General features: G+C 34.3%; 1 protein-coding gene across 1 annotated transcript in view; it reads left to right on the forward strand.

Moving 5' to 3' along the window:
- The first annotated feature begins 2,354 nt into the window (after positions 1–2,354).
- Positions 2,355–12,552, forward strand: part of LOC145306243 (uncharacterized) — a 60,993-nt gene continuing 50,795 nt past the window's right edge. Inside the window, exon 1 of the mRNA XM_080148306.1 lies at positions 2,355–2,391. Coding sequence (XP_080004432.1) covers positions 2,372–2,391 — 20 coding nt within the window. The 5' untranslated portion in view covers positions 2,355–2,371. The remainder of the gene's footprint in view (positions 2,392–12,552) is intronic.

Genomic DNA, 12,552 nt, shown 5'->3' on the forward strand with positions numbered 1-12,552 from the left:
GTCTGTACCGAGGGATCTCGCCCCTAGAAAAAATTACCCCCCACCCCCCACCCCCCAAAAAATATTTTTAAAATGTTTTATTTTACTTTTTTTAAAATCTAAATTTAAAAAATGGGTTTTGAGATTCAACTCCCAGCTTCGTAAGTGCCCCTAGAGGCATCTAGTGGCATAGCCGCTAGTATTTTATAACGTTGCAGGATTTATTTGTCTAAACTAATTGAGTTATGTTTATTAGAAAAGCTTCACAATATTTTACTTTTTAATATTTCATTGTCAATTAATATTCAACTGTATTAAAATTATCTTTTATTTTTCATGTTTTGTACATTTACATTAATAATTTGTCTATCATTAATCCATGTATAATTTACTTGGATAAAAGTCGAATAATAAATGTAATAAGTATATATGTATAACCTAAAAAAAAACTACCTGGCCCCTGTCTTTGGGACCTTTTTTGTCTGCTACTAAACTGCTTTCTGCTCTTATGTAGCGACTTGGCTGTGTTGATATTTACGACGCTATTGGTTGATATTCAAAGACCCAAGTAAGTGTCGGTACAGGGTCCACGCGGTGGGGGCATACAGTTATTTAACCCCTTTTCCTTCTATAGTTTTACTATAGAATACGAATAAACAAGGATGACAACTTAAATAGCGGTAACAGCATAGCTTGACAAAGTGAGTTAAAGAGCAGATATTGGGTGGTCATTAAAAAGAAATGAAAAAGAAAAATCAACGGACCAAATAAATCTCATGCTGGATGCTCATTGGTATAGGGAATCTTAATGAAGATTTTTAGCCGTCGTACATAGATGCCGAGTAAATAACGTTTCCCCAGTAATAATTCAGACAGCGGGAGCGAGGTTACGATATAGGTAAAATCGACTGCAAGGCTATACATTATATTTTAGCAAGACTAAAATTTTGATATTTTAGAGATTCTGTTTTAATTTTTTTGTAATAATTTGTAACTTTATTACATAGAATTTTAGGACGATTATAAACAATTAGAAACAATGTTTGAGCATTCTCATTATCTAGTCGGTTATTCTATATTTGAGTAAGCTCGTTTGTCCTATCTTCTGTTTTTTTAATCTTCGCTTTTTTTTAAAGTTGTCATCCTTGGTTGAATGTAAAATTAATAAATTGAACCATTAAACAGTTCATAAATCATAAAAGTACATATCAAACTTTATATTAATGTCGAATTTGGTCAAAAATACAGTGTTAGGTTAGTTGTTAAACTAAAATTGGATTTGAATTTTTATAAAACAAGGAAAATTAAAAAAAAAATAGGTAATAAACTAAAAGGGTGGAGTAGTTTTTTGTTCTTTTGTTTATACTTTAGGTCAGGTGGGGTATTTTAGGTATTGGTTAGCCCCGTAGGGTTAGGGCAACAGAGGTAAAGGCCCCAGGGATTAGATAGAAAAAAAATTACCCCTTTCTCCAGTTGTTTTCGATTAAATTCAAAAGTATTGGTGCTTAGTTTTTACAGTTTTTGTAAAGATATAATAGAGAAAAATTTGAGACCAAATAGAAAATAGGTAAATTTTGATTTTGAAAATCTCGAATAGAACAAGCACACAATTAGCACATGATCCATGTTCCAATTATAATAGGAGTAAGATTAATTTATCTATCATTAACTTATCCCTGAATACATGAATTTGATCAAAATGATCAAAATTCAACTTTGTTGAATTATTTGCTTATAAAACAAACTTTTCTAATGGAGTATTTGAACATTTCATTAGAACTATTTTCGACAATTCAAAGTAGTCTCCTCCATCGTACTGGGGTTAGTAATCCCTCTTACGCCAGAAATGAGGTAATCTAAAACCAACAGACTCGCAACTATTTTCTTGGCTGGAGATTTAATTTTGGTATGTTGATAACTGAAGTATATTTACGAGCCAAGGCATTCCCCCTTTTCTAACTTTTGATGTCACATGCAAAACTACATTAGTTAAATTTGTAACGTCTCTGGTATGACACATTGTGCATAAGACTCGAACCCGTCACCCTTCTATCTTTTTAATACAATTCAGGCGAATCACACTTTTCTGTTAATATGATAAAACACTACCTACATAATTTAAATTCTATTGATTTAGTATAATTTATATGAAAAGTGACTTGCACTCGTGAAAGAAAAAGTTTGTGTAATTAGAGGGTTGGTTGTCATTCATGTGTTTTATTTTTTATTAATAGGATGTCTGTACAAATGGAAGGGTCTCGCTAACCGCTGGATCGATATGGTTCTCTTTTTGGTCTTTTTCAATCAAGCCCGAGCTAACTGTAACAGTCGCAGCTGTAGACGACTTCTGTATTCAATTGGTTGAATATTTTAATTTTTAGTGATTAACATTATGCTTCTTTCTGGATTAAAGTAAGTAGAATTATTTTTTATTAGCGTAGCTACTCTATGAGTGCAAATGTGTGTATGTCTGTAATTATGTAATGCTTACAGTGTCATGGTGTAGTTGCAAAACAAGAACTCCTTGATTTTTTCTTTTTTCTCCAGAGGTTTCCTTCTTGTCTCAAAAGGACCTTAACGTTTTGATATAAAACATATTTTTTAGATTAATTTAGATTAAATAAGTAATATGAAAACCTCGTTTGGTTAGGACCCATACTGTTATTTCCGCAGAAGCTAGAAACATATTTAGAACAAAATGGGAGATGGCTAATCAGCGAATACCAAAAATGCTTAAAGTGCCGCTAGATGCCCCTAGAGACGCATTCACTAGAATAAGATATATATAGTTTATATTTGTAGCTAGAAATTTGTAATTGCCCAACTTTACTTTACTCTGTACTGTGCACATATCTTTATAAGTAAAGTTTTTATAATTTTTATTAGCTTCTTCTTTTTAATGATTGCACTTTACAAGAGTACAAATATTTTTATAGCCACTCTACAATTTATCATGTCTGTATATCCGTAATGTTGGTATACAACATTACCTTCCCTCTGGTGAATTGATTTATTTGTTGAAAAGTTTAAACACTTCTCCCTCCCTGGTTTTGCTGCTCGTTTCTTCTCTAGAAAAACGTTACTTTCTCATTTCGCTTTTTACCATATTTTTCTCACTCTTTCTTTTTTGCTCAATTTATTTTAATGTAAGAGATTCGCTACAAAGAACGCAATCTTTCTTGTTATAAAGAAAAACCTTGTTTCCAAAAGTAGCGGAGCTAAAGTTGAAACTTTCAACATACGAAAATAGCAATACAGCTCTGAAAAGTGTCTATTAAAAATGTTCCGAGAAACCCATATGGAAAAATCAATTTAAAAAACAATTTCGGAATCAAATATACAGCAGAAATCAGCTATGTCAATCTAATTCCCTATTACACGTATTGACAGTCGGATAGGTTCTATGAAGTAGCTTCGCTTTTTACTAAAAAGTTTATCAAAGTACCCATATCGCAAATTCCAATATATAAAAAACTTTTTTCCCATCGAACAAAAATAAATATGAAAGTAAATACTATGAAGGATGTCCTTGAAATTGAAGCCACTACCAATTTTATAATAGCAATGAGAATAGGACATTTTAGTAATAAGAATTTTAATAAATAGATAACAGAAAAGATTTTATCTTAAACATTCCCAAAAATTATTAAACCAATTGTGCCTGTATAGTTATTTTTTTTATTAGTAATTATCGGCTGCACCCCTAGCATATACGGGATATGTTATGTATTTGTAAGTTAGGAAAATTTTAAATTCAATAAAGTTTAAAATATTCTGGGACCTTTGAGAAGTTTTAATAAAATAAACCCAATTGGTTAATTAAGTGGGTAGCCAGATCTTAATGGACAAACAAAACCTTAATTATTTATATTAATAAGATATAATTTAGCATAGCTTACACAATTTTCCGGTAGTTTTGGTCTCTTTATTTTAACTAAAATAGTATTAACTAGCGACTACGATTAGGGGCACATGACGGTGAGGGGGAGTCGACTACACAGTTTTTTAGATTTTTTTCGAGGGTGGGGACTTATTTAAAAATTGGGGTGTGATTTTTCTCTTTGCCGATTTCTTATAGGAGGTTGGCTGTACCCTCCCCAAAAATAGTTATAAACCTTCCTTGGACCTATGGAAAGCATATCGGTTGAGCAGTGAGCGATTTATTGCAGTTCAAACAGACAGACATTTTGTTACTTTATTATAAAGATATGGACAAAATTGTTCTTGTGAAATATAAATTGAAGAATTATATAATATAAAAGAAATGTTACCCTAAAGTTACTTTTATGTCCTTTATATCTATATTAAACTAGGAAAAACTATTTCCAATAGTAGCGCGGCATTTTTTCTTTTTTTCTCTTTTTTCTCTCCTTCTCTCGTTATTTTTAATTTCTCCCCCTCTCGTTTCTCCCCTTTTCCCTCATTCTTTCTTTCTACCTCAATTACACAAAAAAAATCAGTTAGGCTTATCAATTTAAACAGCTTCGACACTATCATAAGTCGGTTCTTGTTATATCTTTAAAAATCCAAATACTATCATATGTAAAACCCAACTACCTATTCTTCAAAACATTATATTATGTCTGAACTATCCATTTTCTCCCTAGGTTTTGATAAATTACCCAGATTTTTTTTTTCCGTTGCAGTTTTGGTGTGTTTAAGGAATTCTGACATTTTTCTTGGCTTTAGATTTGATTAAATAATGCATGTTTAAAATATGGCGGGTATAACTAAGGTGGATTCTTTAAAAAAGTTTTCCCCACTAATCGCTTAGTGGGGCAAAATTGTTTTCGTGAAAAATCCTCCAAAATCACATAAAAAATCTACAAATATTAAATAAAATCTTTTGTTAATAACCCTTCTATGATTTTTTTTGATTTTTGTAGATTTTTAATGGGATTTTGGTGGATTTTTCACAAAAACAATTTTGCCCCACTAAGCGATTAGTGGGGCAAATCTTTTTTAAGAATCCACCTCTGTAGTCATCTACAAAATATATTAAATTTATAATCCCATTTAATCTTATCTGGATATGAACTTTATTTTTATTATTTATTTGAATTTAAACTTCCCGATACCACATTTTTTTTATTCAATACCCTTCCAACCCTTTTTTAACCCTTACAGATCGGGCCCCAATTCCCACCCTAATAGATCGGGGGGGGGGTCATATTGACCCCCCCCTCTATCTCAGCTTCTGTTACAGATAAAGACGTAAAATTTTTTTCTGGTGGTTCATGTGTATTTTTAGAGAAAATTACTTTTTCTAGTCATAGCGGCCAGGCCGCTCCTTAGCCGCTTTTTAGCGGCCAGCCGCTAAATTTTAAAACAGCTGTAGAGCGGCCAATTTTGCAGCTAGGATGACCAAATTTTAGGACGAACTTTTATTTTTCATAACAAAAAAATTACTTTTTCTGATCATTGCCGAAAAACGGCAAATAACGGAAACCGCCATTTTCGGCGGTTACGGCGGTAAAACGGCGGTTGGCGGCGCCAATTAATATTTTTATCTGTTTATTGTTCCTCAAGAATTTACCAAAAAAAATTTTAGGTCTCTAGCTGCAATAGAAGCCATGATATTCAGGATATATGTCTGTAGTAAAAGCCGGACAAAAATCGGTCATAAAGTCGGTCAGGGTGCGGTCAATCGGTCATAACACCACTTTTCTCATAAGGTCATTGATATCTTAGTATTCACCAAAAAAAATATAGGTTTCTACCTTATACACAAAAGTATTTAGAATTTTTTTAAATTTTGGTGCTACCCAACCGACTTTGACCGGACACCACGACCGACACAGACTAGATATCCTAATAAAATCAACTCTTGCCGACGCATAATTACTAAACTTAAAAAGTCATGAAGTCACAGCTCTCCATCTTACCTACAAAAAAAATGACATTGAAAAAACTAGAGGGGGGGGTCAATATGACCCCCCCCCCCGATCTGTAAGGGTTAAGTAGCTGTACAAAATATACCAAAAATCAGCAATGTGAGGTCATAAAAATGAGGGAGATGAGAGGAGCAGTTGGAAAGAAAACCCCTAAAAAAGAGATGGATAATCCCTCATTTTTATGACGAAGGCTGATTTTTTAGACACTTTGTCCAGCTACATGCTTTATATTTATACTTTTGACTATCTAGACAAAGAAAACCCGTGACCGTGGCTCAACATGTAGCGCATCCGCTCGTCGTCGGGAAAGTGATAGGTTCGAATCTCGGTCTGCCACCGCGTCATAACTAAAGACGTTAAAAATGGTTCCCACTGCTACTATGTCAGATGCGCGACGTAAATGGTTAGAGTGGGGGGAATGCCTTGGCCCAAAACAGGCGCAACTCGTTACAATGCACAGTTGGGACTTCTCAGACAAAGGTCGTTCATCTCAGAGAGTTGGTTGTCTGGTGGGTGAATGGACGCTTTACACTGCAATCATAAGCGGAGTATGTTTCAAGGTGCGTGGAGAAGAGGTCTAGTACCCTAAGCGACACCTAGCCCCCTAGAGTCTTATCTCTTATCTAGACAAAGAATTGTTAAAAAAATTCGATTATTCTTTTTTAACCCCATCTTCTTTAATATATGGTTAAATTTGCGTTGTCAAATGCTATCCTTAAGTCAAACTAAATAAAAGTCAGGATGTAATTAAAAATTTTTTCGAGTTTTGCTTCAAAACCTATTAATATTCAGTGAATTAGCCATACTGAAAAAAATATGTATAGCATCGTATTATTTCCAGTTTTCATTGAATATAAAAATGTATAATCATAAGATTAAAACCAGTTTTTTAGCCCGTACCTTCGGCATATCGGAACTAAAAAATCAGGTTTTAATCTTAAAATTGTGCATTTTTAAATCCGCGGAAAGATGTTTATAATACGATGCGATAAATAAGTATTTTAGCAATGAAAGTAGCTTGATTTTAATTTCTATTTGATAGAAAACCAATACGCATTCTTTTTAACTACTAGAGAACCACCCTGTATAATATTCTACAAAGAAATGCGAAAATTTGATACATAAATATAAAGAAAATACTTTTCAATATAAAATTTTGAAAAGTTTTATTTCGTCATAGAGTAAACAAGGACATTTACGTTCTTAAGAAGTACAGCATTGAACAATTATGGCAACAATAAAAAAAAATTATTTAAAAAAACAGCAAGTTGGAACTATATTGGAATAAAATAAACTGTAAATAAGAATATTAGAAAATTAAAAAAAAATTTGAAACGAATTTGTAACATAAGGACATAATGTTAGAAGGACAAACGTACCAATTCAATTATAGAGTAGCTGCGCTGCTAGAAATCTGGGTTATACATAGAACATATATTATTCATACATTCAATTTCTTAATTCCATTTTTATTTCGCAATATTTCATGAAGATTATTTTATTAGAATAATTGAAAAAATAGGTCGAAAAAGAAGAATAAACTGAATTTAAAAAGTTACAGAATGATAGAAATATTTTTGTGACTGGTATTGTAAAAAAAAATTGATCAAAAGATCATTCATTGTAATAAAATAAAAAAATTTTTGAGATATATTGGATCTAGCAAGCAAAGAAACTTAAATAAGCGGCGGTTATTTTTAATTCTGTACACGTCAATTCTTTATCCGCAGCGACTATACCTGCAGCATCCTAGTCCTAAGGGGTTACCCTGTACCAAATTTAACATAAGATAACCTAGCAATTAAGAGCAGAAGAATAAAAACTATATGCCTCCCCCTTCTTAAATTTGAATTTAATTAAGTATGGAGTTCTGTGCTCGTCTCACACTTTGAGCGAAACACTCAGTTATTATTATGAAATATTTTGAACCTTACATAAATACAAAAACATTCAACTACTTACGAAATTCTTATTTTTGAACATTTACATGAATTTTCTTTATATATGCAATGTATCTTAAAATTATTGGCATTTTATGAAAAATGCAATATTATATTGGAAAAATAAAAAAAACACAAACAGGGGCGTCCAAGGGAGAAGGGGTGATTACCATTTTATCCCCACCCCGAATACAAATCACCCCACCTTTAAAAAAATTTTCTCCCTGCCCCGAAATAAAAAAAAAAGCTTAGACATGGACATCCTTGCACACATAGGTAAAACAAAATTTATTTATGTAAAGATTTTTATGTTGATTTTGGTCCTAAGCAGCTATTGGTAGGTAGGAGAGATGTCGGGGAACTGTTAAAGTCGACCCTCTATTTTTCATTTTACTTTTCTCGGTGTTATTTTTATCTCATAACCTTCCCCAAAACAGCTGAAAACCCTTTACTTTAATATAAAGTATAAACTGTTACTTTAAATAAATGAATAAACTTTCTTTTAATTCCAAAACTCAATATAAATTATCAAAAAATATCATTAACATTTTTCAACAAAATTGTAAATACATTTTCTATTAATATATTATTAATGGGCAAAAAGTACTGTTTGCAGCAAAGCTTCTAAATAACTAGGGTTTTGTGTCCTTCCATAAGTTCAACAGATAATTAAAGATAGTAATAAAATAAATTTAATGTTTTTAATTGTTTTAAAATCCTTAAAACATATATGTACCATGATTATAAAATTAACACTACATAATAATTATTTAAGCTTTATGTTGCTGCGCTAGTAATGATCATAATTATTATTGTCTTGATTTATTTTCTATCAAATAGAAAGCTTAGTAAGTATTTTTATTTGATTAGTAAAAACAAGGAAGAACACATTCATCAATAATAGTTTTACAAGGTTAATATTGTCCGAAGCTCTAAATATAGTAAATTTATCTCCTTTTTTTCTGAAGCTAAATAGCTCAATAACCACTATACCAATTTGGTTCCTTATTTAACTGGTTATAGTCAAGCAAAAAAAATAAGACGTATGACTGAGAGTTAAACAAACTTTTAAATAATTTATCACATGGAGTAACTTACAAACAAAAATAAATAAATATAATTAAGTGTATAAAAGATAATTCATAAATTTTCAATTTTACATTTACACATAAAAACTTAATTGTGGTTTGGTTATTTTGAACTAGCTTTCAAATAGATTCTCTTATTAGATACTGTTATAATGAATACACTTTGCCAAAAACCCTTTTGGTCAAAAATAATAAAGAACTTTTTTTTGAATATAAAACACTTATTCCAAAAAATATGAATATGCTTTCTCGTATTCATTCGAATCTGGTGGATAGGAACCGGTTCTCATCCATACGAAAAAACTATGTCTAGCATCGAATTATATCTAGCTTTCTACGAATATGAAAATGTATAATCATAAGATTAAAACCAGTTTTTTTAGCCCCGAGGTGCCGAAGGCCTTCGGCACCTCGGGACTAGGATACTATGTTGGCCACATCTACGCTGTGTATCTACCTTCATCAGCAGCAGCAACACCACCAGCAGCAGCAGAGAAGCCAAGAGCCAACGACAACAATCTCCCAACTTATCTTACCAACACATCATCAACAACCTTCCAGAAGTTTTTTTTTTTAACAACATCAACAAAGAGGTTCACTCTGCTAACTCGAGTTTTTAGCTTGCCCGACAAAGAATAAGACAACTCCAGCCTGTCTTATTCGGCTTCTCTTAATCAGAGCTGGTATAGAGCAAAATCCTGGCCCAAACCATTGGCCCTGTATCATATGCAACAGTAACTTAACACCCTATGCTGTCCAATGCTCTTCATGTCAAGAATGGCTCCATGTCAAATGCTCTGGCCTAAAATCTACCAAACAGAGATCCAAATTAAAATCCTGGACTGGACCATGCTGCACCACCAGAAAGAGCCCCCCTGTCCCCCCCTTCCCCAACAAACCCCCCGGGACCCCCTCTACCCTCGTGTCCCCCCTCCCCCCCGTGTCTCCCCTCGGGACCCTCACCCCCTCATGTCCCCCCTCGGAACCCCCCTCCCCCCTCGGGACCCCCTTTCTCCAAATGGACCCCCTCGTGTCCCCCCTCCCCCACGTGCCCGCCCTCGGGACCCCCCTCCCCCTCGTAACCCCCCTCGGGACCCCCTTCCCACCCACTACCATCAAGGCCATAACCTGAAGATTTACCAACACAACATCAATGGATTCACTGGTAAACTCGACGAGCTGCTACATGCCCTAGAGAAAGGAAACTTCCTCATTGCAGCCCTTCAGGAAACTAAACTTACCTTCAGATCTAAGCTAAGAAACACTCCAAACTACACATTTGTGAGAAAAGATAGAGGTGTGAACAAAGGTGGTGACCTAGGCTTTCTAGTCCACAAGGATGTTAATTTCAATCTTGTTCCTGAACCTGCCATTCTTCAACAAGATCCACACCTCGAATCCCTCATTATCTGCATACCTGGCAAAGACAACAACCTTTCTATCAGAAATGTGTATATACCTCCACAGAGCAGCTATAGCCCACAATACACCCCCCCTCTTAACCATCTTCATGAGGGACTTGGTGAATCTTACTACATACTTGGGGATATAAATGCTCACCATGAACTCTGGCATTCAGAGGCCAACCCTGATGCCAGAGGCCGACTCCTAGCCGACACCATCTCTAACAACAGCTATGGAATCATAAATGAAGACTTACCTACAAGAGTCACCAACACAGCTTCTACAGCACCTGACATCAGCCTTGCCTCCCCAAACCTCATTCCCACCAGCACCTGGAGAATTGAGAATAAACTTGGCTCAGACCATCTGCCGATCTCAATCAGCCTAACTGCTAACTTCACAAAATTCAACTCCAAGCACTTTACCTTCATGAATTTTTCAAAAGCCAACTGGGAAGAATTCACAAATTTAACTGAACAATCCTTTGCAAATGCCAGAAATGTTACAGACGTCCACAAAGCAGAAAAATTCTTCAGAAACATCCTTCTTAAAGCCTCCAAGAAATCCATCCCAGCTGGTAGAATTCCTAAAACTTACAATGCCCTTCCCACAGAAGCAGCAAGACTAATTGATGAGAGAGACGAGATTAGAAGAAACAACCCTAATGACGACAGACTGAATGATCTTAACAACAACATCAACCAAAAAATCAGAGATCATAGGAAACAAAAATGAACTGATCTCCTTGACAGCTGTCTACCTGGTTCTAAGAAATTATGGAGCACCATCAAAGGACTTGGCAACAACCCCAGGCAACCTGAGAACCAGGGCATCTCATTCAACAATAAAACCATCAACCATCCCAAGAAACTGGCCACTAACTTCAACAAACAATATACTCCAAATACAGACAAGAAGCCCCAGCAAGCCCTACGTAATATTCTGCGAAGAATGAAACCCAAGGCTAAGGACCAAGCACCTGTTTTCACCCCTGCCCAGACCTTGGAAGCCATCAAGAAGGCCAAAAGCTCCAAAGCACTTGGACCTGACAGCCTGTCTCCAATCATGCTTAAACACCTTGGACCAAATGGGATTATATACCTCACTAACATCTTTAATGTCTGCATCAAGACCTCCAAGGTCCCCACAATCTGGAAGACAGCCAAGATCATCCCCTTACTAAAACCCAGCAAACCTGCAGATAAAGGACCCAGCTACCCCCGCAGCTAAAACATTGGAAGCTCTTCTTTTACCACTAGTCAATGCTGCTGTTCAGCTTGCTGACCACCAGCATGGATTCAGAAAGAACAGATCAACCACCACAGCCCTCCATAGCATTTTGAACCACATCAACTCAGGACTTAACTGGAAGAAACCCGTCAGCTGCACAGTCTCTGTGGCAATTGACCTGTCCAAAGCATTTGACACTGTGGACCATCAGCTTCGGGTACATGGCAGATTTACCACTAGCAAAAATACAGTGATATTACTTTCATAAACACAGTGATTTGCTGTCATAAACACAGTTTTACTGTCAAATTCACACCTGCGTTTTTAGGGGGTATGACAAAAATACAGTTATTGCACTGGCATATTCACAGTTTTGCTGTCAATTATACACCTACATATTGACAAAAATACATCTATTAAATTTATAATTTGTCAATAATACACCTACATATTGACAAATATACATCTATTAAATTTATACCTACTTATTTATACATAATATTTAATACATCTATTACATATATAAAAATGGTGACATTAACATGACCATCAAGGAAGGTGAAAAACCTGTGTAGTTAACTTATTATCCTAAAAGTGAAAATTTGTTTACTTACACCATCAGTGAACGAATAACTAAACATGTTGGTGTTAAATCTGATACAAAGCCAAAACATGTGAAAAAGAATTAAATAGAATCTACACTTTATCTCTATTGAATTTCAAAAATATTTTACTATATGCTAAACAAGTTTACTATTTTGGGGTTAATTAGTATAACTTATAAAATTAATTTTCCAAATTGGCACTTTTAACAGTAAAATTTAAACTTATCTGTTATTATAGGGCTTTGATGATGATATAGAATTAATTTCAAGTAATCCAGAGAGTGCGTTTGAAAACTTTTCTAATGTAATCAATGAAAACTTTGAAAAAATTTCTCTTTTAAAACTTTAGAAATTAACAAAAGAGTTATCCCCCAAAATCCCTGGATGTCAGCAGCTTTACTAAACCTAAGAA

The sequence above is a fragment of the Acartia tonsa genome, chromosome 14 (genome assembly GCF_053477335.1).
Source record: "Acartia tonsa isolate MP-2025a chromosome 14, ASM5347733v1, whole genome shotgun sequence".
Classification (NCBI taxonomy): domain Eukaryota; kingdom Metazoa; phylum Arthropoda; class Copepoda; order Calanoida; family Acartiidae; genus Acartia; species Acartia tonsa.